This window comes from Amblyomma mixtum, chromosome 9 (genome assembly GCF_055824585.1).
Source record: "Amblyomma mixtum isolate Tamu chromosome 9, ASM5582458v1, whole genome shotgun sequence".
In the NCBI taxonomy this organism is placed as follows: Eukaryota; Metazoa; Arthropoda; class Arachnida; order Ixodida; family Ixodidae; genus Amblyomma; species Amblyomma mixtum.
This window is the reverse complement of record NC_143020.1, coordinates 52,750,625-52,770,131: the sequence shown is the minus strand read 5'-3', so window position 1 is coordinate 52,770,131 and position 19,507 is coordinate 52,750,625. Positions and strand designations below refer to the sequence as shown.

General features: G+C 48.5%; 1 protein-coding gene across 1 annotated transcript in view; it reads left to right on the top strand.

Annotated features, from left to right (window-relative positions):
• The window catches only part of LOC149329006 (atlastin-2-like), a 53,621-nt gene extending 38,414 nt beyond the window's left edge, over positions 1-15,207 (top strand). Inside the window, exons 2-9 of the mRNA XM_089559161.1 lie at positions 2,376-2,700; positions 2,757-2,969; positions 3,043-3,261; positions 3,311-3,475; positions 3,526-3,582; positions 3,637-3,708; positions 3,765-3,911; positions 15,043-15,207. Of these exons, the coding sequence (XP_089415287.1) occupies positions 2,376-2,700; positions 2,757-2,969; positions 3,043-3,261; positions 3,311-3,475; positions 3,526-3,582; positions 3,637-3,708; positions 3,765-3,911; positions 15,043-15,207 (1,363 nt within the window). The remainder of the gene's footprint in view (positions 1-2,375; positions 2,701-2,756; positions 2,970-3,042; positions 3,262-3,310; positions 3,476-3,525; positions 3,583-3,636; positions 3,709-3,764; positions 3,912-15,042) is intronic.
• The last annotated feature ends 4,300 nt before the right edge of the window (positions 15,208-19,507 follow it).

Below are 19,507 nucleotides of genomic sequence, written 5' to 3'. Positions count from 1 at the left end.
AGATATATTTTCGTAGCGGTGCATCGGATACGAACGAAATATGTCGGTGCGGGTTAGAAGAGGTTGTCACTACAGTGGGACGTGTCCTGGCTCTCACGACGCATTGCATAGCCCTGATGGTTTTAAAAAATGGATCCTGGTGGGTACTTTCAAGAACAATGTCTTAGTGCAAGGAAAGATCGGCATTCTAAGCACTGGCCGTTTATCACGTCTTCCCCCCAGCACCACAGCAGAGTGAGCGATACAGTAAAAGTAGAAACGAGGTCGATATCAATTCCTTCTGCAGATTTTTCGGGGAAGTGGAATATAAGTAATTGTCAGTCAAAATTGTCCTTTAAAAAACGAGCAGAAGCATAGCCTTTCTGCACAAATGCGTTTAAACGAGTACTTCCTCTAAAAAAGTGATGGCGCTACCAATTCGAGGAGCAGGTTGAAGAAGTCAACGGGAAAAAATACTACAGTAATTGGATGGGAGCACCTTCAAGCCTGGTCCGCCTGCGCAATGTGGCCGAAAAATATTATCCCGCAGCGTCGGTTGACTGCTGGAGGACCATGTAAACATAATAAATCTATGGTGAAAGCGTTGGATGCAATGTCTATCGCGGTAGCGGACGGGCTGTGCGATATATTTCTGATCGCAAAACCCTTTCGTAAGCCTGGGCTCCACACAAGCCCAACCTATTCTAGCTTAGCTTATCTGAATGGCATAGTGTGCCATAAATCACAGCCTAGAGTCGAACGCCTAAATTATATTGAGCACAGCGAACATGTTTTGTGATTTCCTTGCAAACATAGTCACTAGCTTTGTCAAGCCGCGTGCGCGGCTTTTTTTCCTTTCTCCTCAGCCATTGTGCATGACTGAAATAAATGCACTGAACTGAACTGAACTTCAGAAATGCTGGCCCCAGTGTCCTGGTATCCACGCAACACAGCTCGCTTCTTTATTTTCTGGACGACAAGGCATCGCTAGTGGCGAGCTGATGTCAATAAGAGACGTCAGACGAACGTTCGTAGTCACACCTATCGGCTTTGAGAACAGATACTTCTCCTTAATGGGCCGATGAATTCTTTTCATATTCTAGCATTTTTCATACGAGAGCCCTAAGGGGACCATTAAAGCGAAACTGTCAGGCGTCGGCATCCGGATAACCGTGGCAGATAGAAGCTGGCGTTTAGCTGCACTTCGTGCTATCTACCTACCACTCACTATAAAACCGGCTGTAATGACAGACTGGCAATAATAGAACACCATCTATAATGCAACACCGGCTATTGCGGTAATACGCCCGCCATAATGAAACAGTGGCGCTAGCAACTTCGAAAGGACGCCTTAGTGACAGGTGATAGTGATTGCGTTCTAGCGATAAACTGGCTTAATAATAACGTAAACTAGCGGCAAGTAACAGCAGTGGCCGTAGTGCACACCGATAGCACAAACGAAGTGAAGGCAGAGAGGAATAGCCTCCATTTGCACCACATAAATCCGATTTTTCACCCTGGAATTTCTTTAGGCACCATAAACCACTTTCTCTTGGAAGGTGCCGTAGTAGGTGCGTTTGACAATTTCATTCTTTTAATGAAATAAGTTAGAAATTCACCCGAAAATTCAAGAAAATGAGCCATCTTTGCAGATTTCACCACTTCCGCTTTTATGGGAGGAAGAGAGCTTAAGTGTTTCTCTTCATTACTTCGTTCTATGGCACCGCAAATACACGAGCCAGCTCTGCCTTGATCAATGATAATCAGAAGGGCAGTAGATTTCTTCCCGCATAAAGTCAGTTATCCATGGCTCTGAAACTAACGTCCACTTTTCTTCTCCAGTGGTGACATAGGGGGAAGCGTTTTTGTTGCGCCTTAAAGGACCGCAGCACCTTGCCGAAAACTGTTCGCATTTCTCCATCACAATTGCTGTTTTCATGTATTGCGAGTGAAATTATAACATGCCTATCGCCAAGCATTGCCGACTGTACTTCCCTAACAAGACAACAACTGCCCTAATCAATGTCTTCGAGATTTCTGATCAATGCTCGTCTTTGGGTACATGTGAGAAGTTCATTTTTTTCCACCTCACATAAAATCCAAAGCACCAGCAATCATGAAGGAGGACACGTTTAATTTGATCATGAGTTTACCTGTTTGGTTACCTCTCAAGAGACGACAGGCCATCGTTGAGGGGTCTTAACCACTATTCAGATTATAGATGTACAGCAGCTCCTGAAATGAAATACGTTGTGACGGATGCTAATTCCTACAAAGACTTCGAGAAAAGCACTAATACATGACGAGAAAAGTTTTCCAGCCATTGAAGAATTTCATGACGACAAAACTTGGTGGTGCTCCTTTGTTGAGAATACTGATGCTTTTTTTTTGCGTAGGAGCACAATGGACGACCAAGCTGGCAACGGCCACGGGGTGGCCATCTTCAAATTCAACGGTGAAGACTTGGAGCTCGACAGTGCAGCGCTCAAGCAAGTTCTGAAAGGCAACCGTGTCAAGAACAAGCCAGTAGTTGTTATCTCAGTAGCTGGAGCGAACAGCAGAGGGAAGTCTTTCCTGCTCAATTTTTTGATACGTTACCTCCGCAAGAAATGCAAGAGGGCTCGGCTCAACGAGTCTGACACTACACTGGACGACTTCAGTTGGTCGGGAGGATTCGAACGCGAGAAAATGGGAATACTTATCTGGAGTGAAGTTTTCTTGGTAAGCCCATCGCATCTGCTGAAAGAACGCCCCATGCTTAACACGTTTTCCTACAGGTGGCAACAGCTCAAGGCATGGAGCTAGCTGTGTTGTTAATGGACACCCAGGGCACATTTGACGGCAAGTCAACAATGAAAGAGTGTGCTAAAATTTTCGCACTAGGCACATTACTGAGTTCACTCCAGATCTACAACCTTTTCCACAACATTGGCGAGGATGACCTGCAGCACATAAAGCTACTCTGCGACTACGCGCACATGGTGAATGAGGTGCGTAGTTCACCTGCATGTGTTCAGTAGAGCAGACTGCCGTTACACTCTAAAGTGTGCTGTGTTACCGCAGGAAGTTAGAAATACACCGTTCCAGGAGCTACTCTTTTTGATCACAGACTGGAGTGCTCCACACCAGTTCAGCTATGGTGAAGAAGGGGGCCAAGCGTATTTGAACCACAGGCTGCAAGTCTCTAGCGAACATCCTGATGATCTTGGGATTCTTCGGCAACATATCATGTCCTCCTTCGAAGACATCAGATGCGTTCTCATGCCTGATCCATGCCTTAAAGTGAGTTGAAGCTCCCCAAGAGGCGTGTGTTATAATGCTAACCTTGCAGGTGCCGACAGACTCGGAGTTCAGAGGCCAAGCGACGGATATTGAGCCCAGCTTCAAAGACCATTTGGAGAAAAGGTTGTCTGGGTTTCTCAATCCAAGCAACTTGCAGCCGAAAAGGATAAATGGAAACAATATCACTTGTCAGCAGCTATGCACTTATATTCAGGTACGGCTATTTGCTAATTTTCCACGCGGTGCAGTACTTGTTTTCTACAGGTATATGCAGAGAGATTCAAGATTGGCAAACTACCAGGACCCAAAACAATGCGAGAGGTGAGAAAATACTTCTGAAATGGTGCAATAACAAGACTTTTAAACTGTGTTTAGGTGCCTGGCGTGGCAAACAATGTGGCAGCTTCTCTGAAGGCTCTCGACATTTACCTCAGTGAAATGAATAAGGTAAGTGAAGGGAGTTTCTGTGTTATGCTATCTTAGACATATTTTTACATCCGCAGCTTTGTGCTGGAGACAAGAGTGTGAAAAGCGACAAGCTCTCCCAACTTCACCTTCAATACCGAGAGATTGCGCTACAGAAGTTCGACGCTGTCGTAAAATTCGGCCGGAGAGACCAGGAGCAGATATACAGAGAAGCGCTGGTGGAGGTACGAATCGATTCAAACAGTTTTTTTTTTTAAACTCATTTTCAAGTTACTTGGGAATGCTTGGGTCACACCTCCAGTAGTTTATCCGCGTGTCGGCCGTCTGGCACTCTGCTCACTGAGGGGTTGGTTCTCTTTGACACTACAACCATCTTGATCATTATCACCCTAACTACGCTCCCAAAAGAACAAAGGCCTCTACCATTCCTCTGCGCCATAATAATGCGCGCTTAAGTATGATTTGGTTTGGTTTTTGTGGGGTTTAACGTCCCAAAGCGACTAAGGCTATGAGAGACGCCGTAGTGAAGGGCTCCGGAAATTTCGACCACCTGGGGTTCTTTAACGTGCACTGACATCGCACAGTACACGGGCCTCTAGAATTTCTCCTCCAAAGAAATTCTAGCCGCCGCGGCCGGGATCGAACCCGCGTCTTTTGGGTCAGCAGCCGAGTTGTTTGTCGTCGACGAGCACCATTCTGAGTTCGGCGCAAGGGGCACTACAAAGCCCTTCTTGCCCGGTATTTGATCCCTTTGCCTATGTGGGACTGTGGTGATCGTGCAACTCATAGAGAAATTTTTCAGTGCCTTTTCATATGCCTCCTCTGCACTGTGGTTACTCTATCCCTACTTGAATTCTTAGATATACGGACATGGCGGTTCAAGCAAGCGGACGCGCGTCGCATCGGTTCCGCACATTTTGAGCAAATTCCACCGGACCAAATCATTCTCGCCACCGGATTGTATTCGGAACGGAAAGATATCAAGTGCTGGATCCCCAGGATAGATATTTCAAGAGGTAGGACCAGTTTTCGGCTTTCTACCGGACTTGAAAGTTATAAAGCGGGCGCCGGCCCGCTAACCCTAACGGGCCACCCAGCTCGACATCGTGAGAGCATGGGCCGCTAACCTTGTCGACGACGCCGACGCCTAGCATCGACGCCGTTTCAAAGACGGACCATATGGCGGGGCCCAGCCAAGACAACGATGTGCCAGCACAATCGTCAAACGTCCTTCTCAACGAATTCCAAGTGATGGATGAAGACGACTTCGGAGACGCCGACTTGGGAAGTGAGGACGAGATCCCGTCCGACTCCTCGTCGAAGCCAGCCGGGTACAACAACGATGCCAGCTGGGAGCTTGTACAATCCAAGCGCCAGAGAAAACTTCAAAGGCGAAAGGAACGCAAAGGCACGGGAACTGGCCCGGACGCCAATCCTCAAGACGGAAAATTACCGGGTGATGCGACCGGCTGCAACAAGTATGGATCAAGGGGGCAGAGCAGGCCTAGGCGAAGAATGCCGCCACTCCCCAGAAGCGACTACAAGATCATTATTCGACCCAAGAAAGGACTCATGGTGAAGTCCCTCACCACCCACCAAGTAGCGCGCGCAATTGTCATGGCGTGCGGCCAGCAATGTAAGGACGAGGACCTACTTGTAAGGCTTCGCACCGGATCCAATATCATTATCGTTAGCACTCCGCACGAGCAAACGGCTCAGCTAGTGCGGCACATTACCCGTCTCAAATTCGACGGAAAGCCTTATGATGTAAACGCTTACGTGGCAGCACCGGAAGACGTCCTGCGCGGCGTCATCCACGGTGTAGAGCCAGGTACCCCTCCCGAAGAACTTAAAGCACACCTACGGGTCAGAACTCAAGGAGTGACCATACTTCAGGCAAGGATGCTCGGAAAATCCAAGACGGCAGTGCTCACGTTCGACGGCCCAGTCTTGCCGAAATTCGTCATTTATTACGGAGGTGAAGTACCATGCTACCAGTACCGCCCCACTAGGCAAGTGTGTTACGTCTGCTTCCAGCAAGGACACCGTTCCGACGTGTGCCCCACACCGAACATTATTGTGTGCGGACTGTGTGGAGTTTCAAACCCGCCCGCCGACCACGAGTGCACGCCCAAGTGCATAATCTGTGGCGAGGCACACCGGACCGGATCCAAGGAGTGCCGAGAGAGATTGAAAAAAGCCAGGCCAAAACCCACAGGAGAAAGAGGACGGAGCGACCAACGCGGGCGACCACCCAAGCGATGGCTCAGCTCAGAGGGAGAGACATCGAGGAGCCGATCGAGGTCCAACTCCTTCCCGCCTCTACCACCAGCCGGCCCACAGGAGGGGGAGAAGCAAGAGAAAAAGAAAAAGAAGAAGGTTTCCCAGACAAGCGGCAGCAAGGTGAGCTGGGCTTCTACCACTGCTTCGCACTCGGTAGGAAAGGGTAGTAACATAGACAACACAAACAACAAAGACAGTCGCGTCACAGAACCGAAGGACGCGAACAGCGATGCGCTCAGACGCGAGCTAGAACTCGCTCGAATCAAACAAAACGAGCTCGAACGCAAAGTTGAGGAACTCACAAAAACACTAAAGGACCAACAGCGGGAACTCGACACGACTAGAGCACTTCCAAAACAACAACCACAGGCATCGAATGAAGGAGACCTTGAAACACGAATGCAACAGATGATGCAGCAGATGATGCAGGATATCATGCAGCAAATCCAATCGCAAATGCAACAGATGCAAGTTCAATTCCAAGGGCAGATCGCAGAGATCAGAAGCGCTTTTCGAAAACAAAAACATACCGAAAACATTAGGGAAAAAGCATACAACCGTCCAGCGCTAACAGCTTTCGCAAGCGAACAAGGCAACAGCAGTGACGCGTAAACATGATCAATACGTATCGGCAAGAACAAGAACACTTAGATATTTGGCAATGGAACTGCAGAGGCTACCGCAAAAAGCAGGCCCTTTTAAAACAATATATAAACACACAACTGACACCTCCTGATGTAATTGCGCTCCAAGAGACTGGAATCAAGCCGACCTTACAAGGGTACGAGGTTTACGAGAGTCAAAACGAAGGTAAAGCGGCCGTCCTAGTCAGCAAAACCATTACCGCCATCAGGCACGATACCATCGCCGACACCGACATCGAGCACGCGCTTGTTGAAATTATTCCGAAAAAGCGACAGGGAAGCAGCACGTTCTTACTTAACGTGTACAGCCCGCCGAGACAAAGAAAAGCCAAACTCTTCGAACTGTTCTATGGAGCGCACAAGCTGGCCAAAAAAAATGCACTCATCATCGTAGGAGATTTCAACGCCATGGACAGGAGTTGGGGATACCAGAAACAAGACATCAAGGGAAGAACATTAGTGGAAGTAGCGGAGTACTTTGGCTGCAGTCTAATCACAGATCCTGCGACCCCCACGAGAATCGGAAATAGCGTGAGCAGGGACACATGCCCGGACCTCACCTTCGTAAGGAAGAGCAGGGAGTCACAGTGGGAAAACATGATGGAAAATCTAGGCAGCGATCACTTTATCCTCCGGACACGAATAGCATCCGACACCATAAGACGCCAGATTGGACAGGCGAAAATTACTGACTGGAACGCGTTTCGCGGGGCTTGCAACAAATCTGAAGGCGGTATCCAATCACTGGAGGAATGGAGCGGCATGCTGAGAGAAACGCGACAACGATGCACAAAAAGCCTAAGGAGAACGACAGCAACGCCTGAAGTAGACGCCCACCTCCTCAGACTATGGGAAGCGAGACGCAGTCTCACCAAAAGATGGCGGAAGCAAAAACACAACAGGAAACTAAAACTAAAGATAGCAGAAATTACGGCAAAGGCGGAAGAATATGCGATGCAACTCGCGAAACAAAATTGGGACCAACTCAGCGACTCGCTTAGGGGAACTCTAGGCACGGCCAGAACCTGGAATCTCTTAAGAGCACTAATCGATCCGACCAAAATAAAATCAGAAAACAATAAAGCCATCCACAGGTTCATCCACTCCTTCGAGAGATCAGACATCACCCTACTGGAGAAGGCACGAGAAAAATGTTTCGGCGATCACAACCCCCCGCGATACCAAGGAACGTATCGAGGAGCCGAAAACGAGAAACTCGACCGCCCCATAACTGTGGAAGAGGTTTACGCGGCCATAAGAAACACCACCAGAAACACGGCAGCCGGAGCGGACAAAATCGACAACGCCCTAATCCGCAACCTGAGCGACGACCTCATACAAGAGCTCGTCAGCTTTCTTAACAAACATTGGGAGGCGGAGACGGTTCCCGAAGATTGGAAACACGCCGAAGTAATAATGATACCTAAACCTGGTAAAAAGCTACAAATTGAAAACCTCAGGCCCATATCACTCACGTCGTGCCTTGGCAAACTTTACGAACGGGTGGTAACTTTAAGACTGCAAAATTACATGGAAGACAACGACTGTGTACCACATACCATGTTCGGCTTCAGAGCGAAGCTCTCGACGCAGGACGTTCTCCTCCAAATACAAGAAGATGTCCTGCGAAACGTGCCTCGGACGGGAGAAAATGTCATAATGGCCCTGGACATCAAAGGGGCATTCGATAATGTCAGCCACGAAGCGATCCTTACGGGCCTAGACAAGCTGGATTGCGGGCGCAGAATCCACGGCTTCGTCAAAGCCTTCCTGTCCGACAGAACTGCCACCATCGGCATAGGAGACCTTCGATCGGACAAAATTCGCACTCCAAATAAGGGAACACCCCAAGGGTCAGTTATCTCCCCCTTACTTTTCAACATAGCTATGATAGGCCTAGCTCGAAAACTAGAGAACATCGAAGGCATCAGGCATGCAATGTATGCTGACGATATAACAGTCTGGACAAACACGGGTTGTCTCGGAGAGAAGGAAGAAAGGCTACAGCAAGCGGCCTCTTGTGTAGAGCAATACCTCGCAGAAAGAGGACTCGCATGCTCGACCGAGAAATCGGAACTGCTGAGAGTCTGGAGAGGAAAGCAAAACCGGACCGTCCCAACCAACGAGGACCTAAAACTCAACGTCTACCTTGACGGGACATCTATCCCCGAAAAGACAACAATAAGAATTTTAGGCATGTGGGTTCAATCCAACCAGCGCAGTACTCACACTTTTACCCTGCTCAAAGCAACAACACTACAAGTCTCACGCATGATCACCCGCATCACCAACAGGCGACATGGCATGCGTGAAGAGGACACACTCAAACTAGTCAGAAGCCTTGTAGTTAGTAGAATCACGTACAGCCTACCCTACCAGTGCCTCAACAAAAACGAAATACAACAAGCGGATGCCCTGCTACGCAAAGCGTATAAGACAGCGCTCCGACTTCCGCGCAACACGTCAACCGAAAAACTCATGGCCCTGGGATTACATAACACCTTTGAGGAGCTACGAGAGGCGCAGCTTGAGTCGCAAAAACTCAGGCTGTTGCAGACAACGACTGGAAGAGCGCTCCTGCAGAGGCTCGGATACCGCGAGCAGATGCGAGAAATGACGAGGACGGCAACGATCCCCGACGAGCTTCGCAAGACCCTCAAGGTAGCGCCAATACCAAAAAACATGGATCCCAATCTCCATCGAGGCAGAAGAGAAGCGAGGGCCGACTTCATCGAAAGAACATACGCTCCTCAAGCCACGACCGTGTATGCAGACGCGTCTTGGAGAGGAGGAGACACCAAAATCGCTGTGGCGGCGGTGGTCGATTCGTCTTTACGCGAAATGACCAGCGCGTCTCTCCGAGGCTGCACAGCTGCAGAGTCCGAGGAAGTAGCCGTTGCTCTAGCGGTGGCGGAGGGCTATAGAACCGGGCGGTCGCTAACAATACTCACCGACTCTCAAACAGCCTGCCGAAATTACATGAATGGCAGGATAGGTCGTCACGCGCTCCGTATACTCCTCGCAGCGAGCGACAGAATTAAAAACCAGGAAGAACAAAGCGACAAGATCCCACACAAAATTGTGTGGGTACCGGGGCACACGGGGGTGGCAGGGAACCAAGAGGCCGACAGGATAGCTCGAGGATACATTACTTTCCGAGCATCCGATGAGCCCGCGGAACTCGCGCCAGCACCCAGGGATTACTCGGCCATACTACAAAACTACAGAGGCAGAAGATTGCGGTATCCCCCACCGCACAAATCTCTCAGCAGAGAGGAAGCTGTCACTTGGAGACAATTACAAACAGGCTCTTTCCCAAACCTACATATACTAAACAAAATGCACCCTACCATATACGCGGACAAATGTCCCTGGTGCGACGGAAAACCTACTCTCTATCACATCACATGGGCCTGCCAAAAGATAGACGTGGTCCCCAAAATACAAAACCCGAGTGCGGAGCAGTGGGAGACTCTGCTGTCCAGCGACCGCTGTGAAGACCAAGAAGGTCTGGTACAGCGAGCTCAACGGGCGGCAGTGGCCAGCGGAGCCCTGGACTGAGGGCAACCGACCACTGATTAGAGGCGGACGACTTCGACAGAGAAGACTCCTGGGGGTAAAATCAAGGAGAAAACGTCTCTGAAGATGCTCCCAAACCGCAGGAAAAAGGACTAGAGTAAAATAAAGTTTTTCCTTCCTTTTTCCTTCCTTCCTTAGATATACGTAAATAGCCCCGTGTGAAAGTCAAGTTTCGATGTGGGGATACCTGACCGCCAGGAAGCACGCTCGACTACCCAAAACTCTCTTACTTCAGGACTTTTGGTTTGGTTTTATTGGGGTTTAACGTCCCAAAGCAACTAAGGCTATGAGAGACGCCGTAGTGGAGGGCTCCGGAAATTTCGACCACCTGGGGTTCTTTAACGTGCACTGACATCGCACAGTACACGGGCCTCTAGAATTTCTGCTCCAAAGAAATTCTAGCCGCCGCGGCCGGGATCGAACCCGCGTCTTTTGGGTCAGCAGCCGAGTTGTTTGTCGTCGACGAGCACCATTCTGAGTTCGGCGCAAGGGGCACTACAAAGCCCTTCTTGCCCGGTATTTGATCCCTTTGCCTATGTGGGACTATGGTGATCGTGCAACTCATAGAGAAATTTTTCAGTGCCTTTTCATATGCCTCCTCTGCACTGTGGTTACTCTATCCCTACTTGAATTCTTAGATATACGTAAATAGCCCCGTGTGAAAGTCAAGTTTCGATGTGGGGATACCTGACCGCCAGGAAGCACGCTCGACTACCCAAAACTCTCTTACTTCAGGACTTTTGGTTTGGTTTTATTGGGGTTTAACGTCCCAAAGCGACTAAGGCTATGAGAGACGCCGTAGTGGAGGGCTCCGGAAATTTCGATCACCTGGGGTTCTTTAACGTGCACTGACATCGCACAGTACACGGGCCTCTAGAATTTCTGCTCCAAAGAAATTCTAGCCGCCGCGGCCGGGATCGAACCCGCGTCTTTTGGGTCAGCAGCCGAGTTGTTTATCGTCGACGAGCACCATTCTGAGTTCGGCGCAAGGGGCACTACAAAGCCCTTCTTGCCCGGTATTTGATCCCTTTGCCTATGTGGGACTATGGTGATCGTGCAACTCATAGAGAAATTTTTCAGTGCCTTTTCATATGCCTCCTCTGCACTGTGATTACTCTATCCCTACTTGAATTCTTAGATATACGTAAATAGCCCCGTGTGAAAGTCAAGTTTCGATGTGGGGATACCTGACCGCCAGGAAGCACGCTCGACTACCCAAAACTCTCTTACTTCAGGACTTTTGGTTTGGTTTTATTGGGGTTTAACGTCCCAAAGCGACTAAGGCTATGAGAGACGCCGTAGTGGAGGGCTCCGGAAATTTCGATCACCTGGGGTTCTTTAACGTGCACTGACATCGCACAGTACACAGGCCTCTAGAATTTCTGCTCCAAAGAAATTCTAGCCGCCGCGGCCGGGATCGAACCCGCGTCTTTTGGGTCAGCAGCCGAGTTGTTTATCGTCGACGAGCACCATTCTGAGTTCGGCGCAAGGGGCACTACAAAGCCCTTCTTGCCCGGTATTTGATCCCTTTGCCTATGTGGGACTATGGTGATCGTGCAACTCATAGAGAAATTTTTCAGTGCCTTTTCATATGCCTCCTCTGCACTGTGATTACTCTATCCCTACTTGAATTCTTAGATATACGTAAATAGCCCCGTGTGAAAGTCAAGTTTCGATGTGGGGATACCTGACCGCCAGGAAGCACGCTCGACTACCCAAAACTCTCTTACTTCAGGACTTTTGGTTTGGTTTTATTGGGGTTTAACGTCCCAAAGCGACTAAGGCTATGAGAGACGCCGTAGTGGAGGGCTCCGGAAATTTCGATCACCTGGGGTTCTTTAACGTGCACTGACATCGCACAGTACACGGGCCTCTAGAATTTCTGCTCCAAAGAAATTCTAGCCGCCGCGGCCGGGATCGAACCCGCGTCTTTTGGGTCAGCAGCCGAGTTGTTTATCGTCGACGAGCACCATTCTGAGTTCGGCGCAAGGGGCACTACAAAGCCCTTCTTGCCCGGTATTTGATCCCTTTGCCTATGTGGGACTATGGTGATCGTGCAACTCATAGAGAAATTTTTCAGTGCCTTTTCATATGCCTCCTCTGCACTGTGATTACTCTATCCCTACTTGAATTCTTAGATATACGTAAATAGCCCCGTGTGAAAGTCAAGTTTCGATGTGGGGATACCTGACCGCCAGGAAGCACGCTCGACTACCCAAAACTCTCTTACTTCAGGACTTTTGGTTTGGTTTTATTGGGGTTTAACGTCCCAAAGCGACTAAGGCTATGAGAGACGCCGTAGTGGAGGGCTCCGGAAATTTCGATCACCTGGGGTTCTTTAACGTGCACTGACATCGCACAGTACACAGGCCTCTAGAATTTCTGCTCCAAAGAAATTCTAGCCGCCGCGGCCGGGATCGAACCCGCGTCTTTCGGGTCAGCAGCCGAGCACCATAACCGCTGAGCCACCGCGGCGGCATTCTTACTTCAGGACTATTACACCACTATCTTGCTGCGGGTCATGCAAGCATGAGACAATCAGAAGATGAATTTTTCGCTTCTTATGTTTTCCAATAAGCAGGCATGGCTAGGGAAAGAAAAAAGTTATTTTATAGATGCTAATGACCGCTCGTTTAACGTGATGCCATGCATCAGGAGGTAGTGTACATATACTATAAACCGCTTGTTTAAAGGCATCCCTGCCTTACAGTTGCGACACCCACTAAAGTTTGTTTCCGTGCTTCAGATTTGCTCAGACATCGAAGTCTTCCATGGCCCCACCCACCACTGCCCTTCCAAAGAAGAAAGGAACAGAGCCTGTCATCCATTTATACTAGCACGCCAGTAAGAATCCAGAGTGACGAACACCGCGTAGGGTTACCTTTGACCTGTCGCTTATGTGGCTCAGCTGCAGCCGTTTAAACGCAAGGAGCACCTTTTTCGAACTTTGCTGCCTGGATACCAGGAAATGCCTTAAAATGGACGACGAGATAGGCAAGACATATTTTACAGAGCGCCTGTTCAGTGTCCATTACTGGCTTTAGCGGCGTCGTGAGTCGTCTCCTGTAGAGGGTTAGCAGAGGGTTAGCAGGAGCGTAGGATAAAGAAAAAGTGGTCAGAGTGGTGGCTATTTCTCGTTTTTTCGTCGCCACGTTTCCTTTCCTGTACCAGGGCGATGAGAAAATGCGAGAAGGAGAATAATGATTAGGAAATTAGGCGAGCAAGTCGTCAAGATCTTACCCTGGTTAACGGCATAGGCCATCCGCTGATTAACGGACCTCCTTCACCTCCTCTTCCTTCAAATTCCTCTCTCTCATATAAGGGCAGGTCATGTGGTGCAAATAATAGGTGACGGAATGGATGTCAGAGGTAATCGACGTGTAGCAAAGGGCGGATGAAAGTAACGTGGGAAGATGAGAGGCGCCTTGTAGGGTGGGATGGCCGCAGCTGGCGACAAAAGAGGTTAACTGGAGGGATACGGGAAAGCAATTTGCGCAACAGAGGACGTTATTATTATGATATACAACACAGGATTATTATGATATACAACACACAATTCATTTGTAAAATATACAAACATTGTAGCCAAACTACTATCAGGGCCTGGGCACTGTTGGGAGGCTGTGCGCCAGGGTTACTGCAGATGCCTCTGGTTGCCCAGGTTGCCCCTCAATGCCCAACCACACAGCACCCTCCGCCTCCGCTGCAGCCTTGCGTCTAGAAGCAGATGTATTGATCGCTTCTCCCAGAACAGAGTTACTCACGGACGAAATATACAAATGCTCGCACTGGACTGTTCAGAAGGCCGTCATCGAAGCAATAAGGAAAGAAGTGCCGAAGTCATCCATTTTCCCTCTATAGCTCCTTCCACTCTGTCCCAAACTCCTCATTCGAGCACTTGCACTTCATGCACTCCTCCCCAAGCTTAACCCCGCTTTATAAAATTCCTTCCTTCCGCTCGCTCTAGCTTGCGCTCAGCATTGGTGTTACGGGCTCGTAGTGAACACCTTGTCTTCAGCGCCGACAAGCGGAGTACTTCTTAGCAGGACAAGGGCAGGGGTGTAATTCAAAGCAAAGGAAAAGTCGCATAAAAGGCGAAGCGTAAAGGAGTGCGTTTTCTATGAGGGTTTTAGAGAAAAGCCGTGGACGAATGCAATCGAGAGGCGCTTAGAAGAATGAAGTCTGTTTAAAGACCGTAGGAGGCTGTGAAAAATGTCAGAGTGGAGTACAGGTGCTGTTCGAAAGCAACAGCCGAAGCGTGACCATCCTGTGAGTGCTTTGTCGCGATAGCCGTACGGATCTCGTTCAGCGGAGAACCCGGCGCCGCAGTTGGCGTGTCGAGAAAATTCGGATTGGTAGAAAGAGTCGTGACATCACAATCACATGACCTCGTGCGGATAATTCAAACACACCACAACTACCATATATATAACAGTGATGGCGTCACTCCGCAATTCCGTATTGGTTAACGGGGCGTGACGCCATTCCACCAACATTATGTAGTATCTGCGAAGAAATAAAAGCGATTGCGCTGAATAGAAAAAAATGGTTGAGCCGGGACTCGAACCGCTACCCTGTAGGTCGTGAGCCGGGCGCGCTACCCCTCGAGCAGGAACATTTGCCGAGTGCCATAGGTTAGGGGATTTATGCGACCACCTCCTACTTCATAGCAACGCTATAACGCTGCATTGTTAAGGCTATTTAAACATCCCCAATTTTTTTATTCTTGAAGACAGTCAGCATGGCTTTCTTGATATAATAAATTGAAAGAGCTTTTTGGCAAAAATTTTTGCCTTATTGGTTATGAAGGTCACGAAATGTTAATTCGCATTTACTTTGTATCTTTCAGAGAATTGACAGAACGTTTGAGGAATTTGTCAAGAGGAACAACGAAAAAATCCCCAAAGAAAGATTAATGCCGCGGGTCAAGACTGCTTTAGCGTCGGCTGCATTTGCCGCTCTCCCTGTACCCTTTTCAAAGCTTGCCACTCTTTGGCTTGACTCTTGGTTCTAGTCTTCTGGACGACAAAAATGAAAAGTCTCATTGTTCTAAGGTGTGTATGCAGTCTCGTGTGTACAATTCATTCAGTGTGACCGATGTAACAACCTAAAATATATGCATGGCAGACATTTAACATTATCCGTTGCTCAAAGGTGGCTTAAACAAAATGCTCCATCACGTGAAAATACCAGTTTTTTGCAGGGTGTTTAGTAAATCTACTAAAAACAATATGCTGCCTTCCTCAAACGCGCGTGTGTGACAATTTCATAAACGGCTTGAATGGAAGAGGCCAGACCTGAAGTTAGCTTGACTTCTAGGTGAAGAGTCAGCATTTTTGGCGAAGTAAAGTGGCTCACATCGCGTAATGAAAAAAGGCCGGGGATTTGATCATTCCTGCATTGTTTACTATGATGATGTGACAGCTGAAAAAAAAAACATATCGTTTGGATAAGACATTCATTTACTGATTCTTCTGGGGAAAGAATTTATGCACGACGCACTAAAGATGCTGCCGCTTTGCGACAGACGCTCAATTAGGAAATAAAGGGCCTGTCCCGCTAAGACTAATGAGTTCGGCTCGATGCAACAGATGCGGAACAATGACACGAGATCGGCACCCGAGACAGGACACTGCATCAGGCATCGGCTCTCTAGAAGATCTGCACGTTACCCTCAAGGCGCTATCACTCATTTCCGCGTTAAATCTGGTAACAGTGGTTGTGTTGGTAATAAATTTCTTTGTGCGGAGATTTTAGATGAAGAAGCGTCAGTGGCGTTCTTCATTCAACCACTGGACGCTGCCACCACTCCAGTCCCATTAAACAATTCCTCTGGCCGTCGAGGGCCCAGCTGGAGAGCACCTCCTCTCAAAGCTGCTTTTATTTTTTTCGAAGAACAATATGCCTGAATGCATTAACTGGCAACCTGCAGTGGTGCATATACTAGTTTTGAGTAATGTCGCGGACGGGTTTATTTCAGCTTTGACGGCTCCACTGTGACGGTCGCTATAGGCGACCGTCTTCAACACGACACGGGCGTGAGTGAAAAGGCTAATGACGAAAACATCGTGGAAGAAAAAAGAAATGAAGACACCACCGAAAGCTTTACGCGACCTCCTGCTTCTCCTCTTTCCGTGCTACTCTTAATAGGAACTAGAAACGCTCTTTTTGCTCCCTTTACCCAATAAAGAAGCATGTTGTGAGTTCCGTAATGAACTTCGAAAGAAGCAACCACGCTTGTGGAAAGACAAGGCAAACAACTCAAAAGCTTCCATGCTAGCTCGTGTGGATGGATTGTCTACTGGCTGCCACATTATTGCCACAGAGCCCTTCCCGCAGTACATTCCAGAAGCTCATTTATGTGTCATTCCTTTTAAGCAGACACTGCAAGAACAGCGAAATTCCCGTTTTAGGCATATCTTTTTTCTGCAGTATATAAACAAAAAGGACGAGCTAAAAAACTTCGTGCCTTGTTTTTTCTCCTCCAGTTTTCTTCTTCACTCCCAGTCCTGACATCAAATGCAGCTTGCCCCAGAAGGCACAACGTCCCATAAATCGTCACAACGGTTCCGTCTGAGTTGGCAGCGACGCCGTTAATGATAGAAGGTTCAAAATTTTGTTTTCGCTGCTGTGGCTTCTTTTCTTCTTTCTGCTTAAGGTCACCGTCTCACCTTCAAGCATTCCTCGCCACTTCAGGTGCATGCTTATAGCCGTGTTCAGCACGCTGCCCCTCAACTGCATAAGATCACGGGTCTCTCAACCCAGGATTCGGCAATGTTCCCAGCAGGTATTCAAGGGGAGCGTTCATCCTTGCAACATTTATAAGCTACCTCGGAACATAGCTTACAGACTGAAAACAACCGTCATTGTGTCCTTATAAATGTACTTATGGCACTCGCACGAAGGCAAAGGTACATCTCACCAAATTTGTATTAGCATCACGGAAGCATCGACCAAGCGGTCGTTCAGCCTCCCATGCATGACTGCAGTGGCGCAACCGACGAGTGCGCGCGCATGCGAAAAGAACGCTTGCCAGTTGTGGCGTCGTCTATCCATTTTTTCCCCATGTAACCTCGAGACATTGCAGTAAAATAGTTATGTCCTGTTCCTCAGCTCAGCTCTTCTGCGCACCTGACAAAACCTCAGCAGCTCTACTGCCCGCGACAACAGCAGCGGAGGTTAGGACACGTCAGTAGAACAGCTGAGCAAAGGACGGCTTCAACTGGCAAGTGGTCTGTGCGCATGCGCGAACGCGGGTCCGTTCATTACTACGGTCCTGCGTGCGCCGCTGGCCGACCGTCTGGTCGACGCTACCACGATATTATCAAAAAATTGAATGGCATTACATGATTTCTAAATGAAACTGCAGTGTGCTATGTAGGTTAATTCGGTCGTCCTCGTTTAAAAAATAAATCTCCGTGCACTCGTCAGAACGCGTCTAAAAACTCCTCCGCTCAAGGATGTCTGATCCGTTAAAGGGCATTCCAGCAAGGTTCGGTTGACTACAAAAACCTCAACCAAAAACCAGGTGCACCAGTTGTTTCCAGCAATTCAAATAACCCTACCACTAGGTGTCCGCATCGAACGCTCTCCTCCTCAGAATATAATCTCAGTCTATAAAAATAAAAAGAATTCTATAATTCATTGCACTAGGCATTAAAGCTGTCGTATATAGGTTGTGGTTTGCGGGGTTTAACCTCCCAAAGCGATTCGGGCTATGAGAGACGCTGTAGTGAAGGGCTCCGGAAATTTCGACCACCTGGGGTCCTTAACCAAGCACAGTACACGGGCCTCTAGAATTTCGCCTTCAGGGAAATCCTACCGCCGCGGCCGGGATCCAACCCGCGTCTTTCGGGTCAGCAGCCGAGCACCATAACCACTGAGCCACCGCGGCGGCGTAACTGTTGTATACAGTCATTGTAAACGTTTCCGTTGGGGGTCCTTCGCACTACAATTTTAAAAAGTTGCTCTCTTAGCTCTTAACCACCCAGGTCGACACTGTGTCTCTCATGATAGTTTTAGAAGGAAGCACACTGCCCAAAAATATGCCGGAAAGGGAAACTTAGGGTCCTAAACATGCTATACATGATCCAATGGCACTCGTTTTATGGCACTGGTCGAGTTAGTGGCCAGCTAGTGCTCCAAGATATTCATATTGTTTTGCTTGAGTTGTTGCGCAGTGACCATTGCTGTGCGTTGCAGGATGCAGTTCTGACAGCGACGGCCTCATTTCTGCCTACCAGGATGCTTCATTTCTGTTGGCATCATTGCTGATGCGTCTTCAAAAGATCCACGAGCCTGAGAAACGATACGAGTAGATTGATTTCATTGCGAAGAATCGCTTCTTGGCATCCTTGTATTGAACGTTTACTTCGTAAGCCTGTTTTCATCTACCGCTTAGCCTCACCGCCTTTCCTCCAACTCTTCCACCTTCCTGCAGAAGCCTGTTGACTTGGATAGCGACCATGACTCGTCCAGTACGCCAAATGAGCACTCGTTAGGAGCTGCAGGGCACTCTGGGCGGAAAAACGGTTGTTCCATTGAAACGTAGCAGAGGCTTCTGGAGACGAGAGTTTGAAAAACTGGAATGGACGAATCCGGATAGATACTTGAAAAACTTAGTAGCGCCTAACTCCGTCACCGAGTCCGGGTTTGATTATTCCACTGCTTTGCGCTTCACCGGGTGTATCTCGTATGCTTAACTTGTCACTATTGTGTCAGCGTTCAATCCCTTGGAGGTGGATCCATCGAGGGAAAGTACTTCCTGTCGCCAGGACCATTTCCTATGTCCAAGCAGTCGCACATGGTCGGACACCTGAGAGAGATCCAGTTCGTGGAAGACGAAGGTACACAGGACAGTGCTGGCACAACTTCCTGCACAGTGATATGTGCATCCGAAGAGAAGTGGGAAACTTGAATCTCGCTTGCCCATTTTGCCGCTCTCCTTTCTGGTGCCTCTGTGGGTTTCTTTGCTTCGAGTTAACTGAGGAAATCATGTTTATCGAATTTTTGTCAAGTTTCGAGCCGCCTGATGAAAGCCAACTGCAAGAGTATGTTTGGTAATCTTAGCTTGCATAGGCAAAATGTTGTTGTCTCCGAATCCAGCGTTTTACTTGTACTTGATATGAAAAGCTGATGTTTGTTTCTATGGCTTTTAAATGCCGGAACTGAGCAGGATTATGTGCCAGGCTTTATTTCTTTAAAGGAGGCGAGAAATCTCCGTTATAACTCGCATTCTGATTCACTCCTCAGGGCATGGTAAGACTGGAGGAATTTTGTGTCATCTGGCTGATTTTTTGTAATGTCACTGCTGG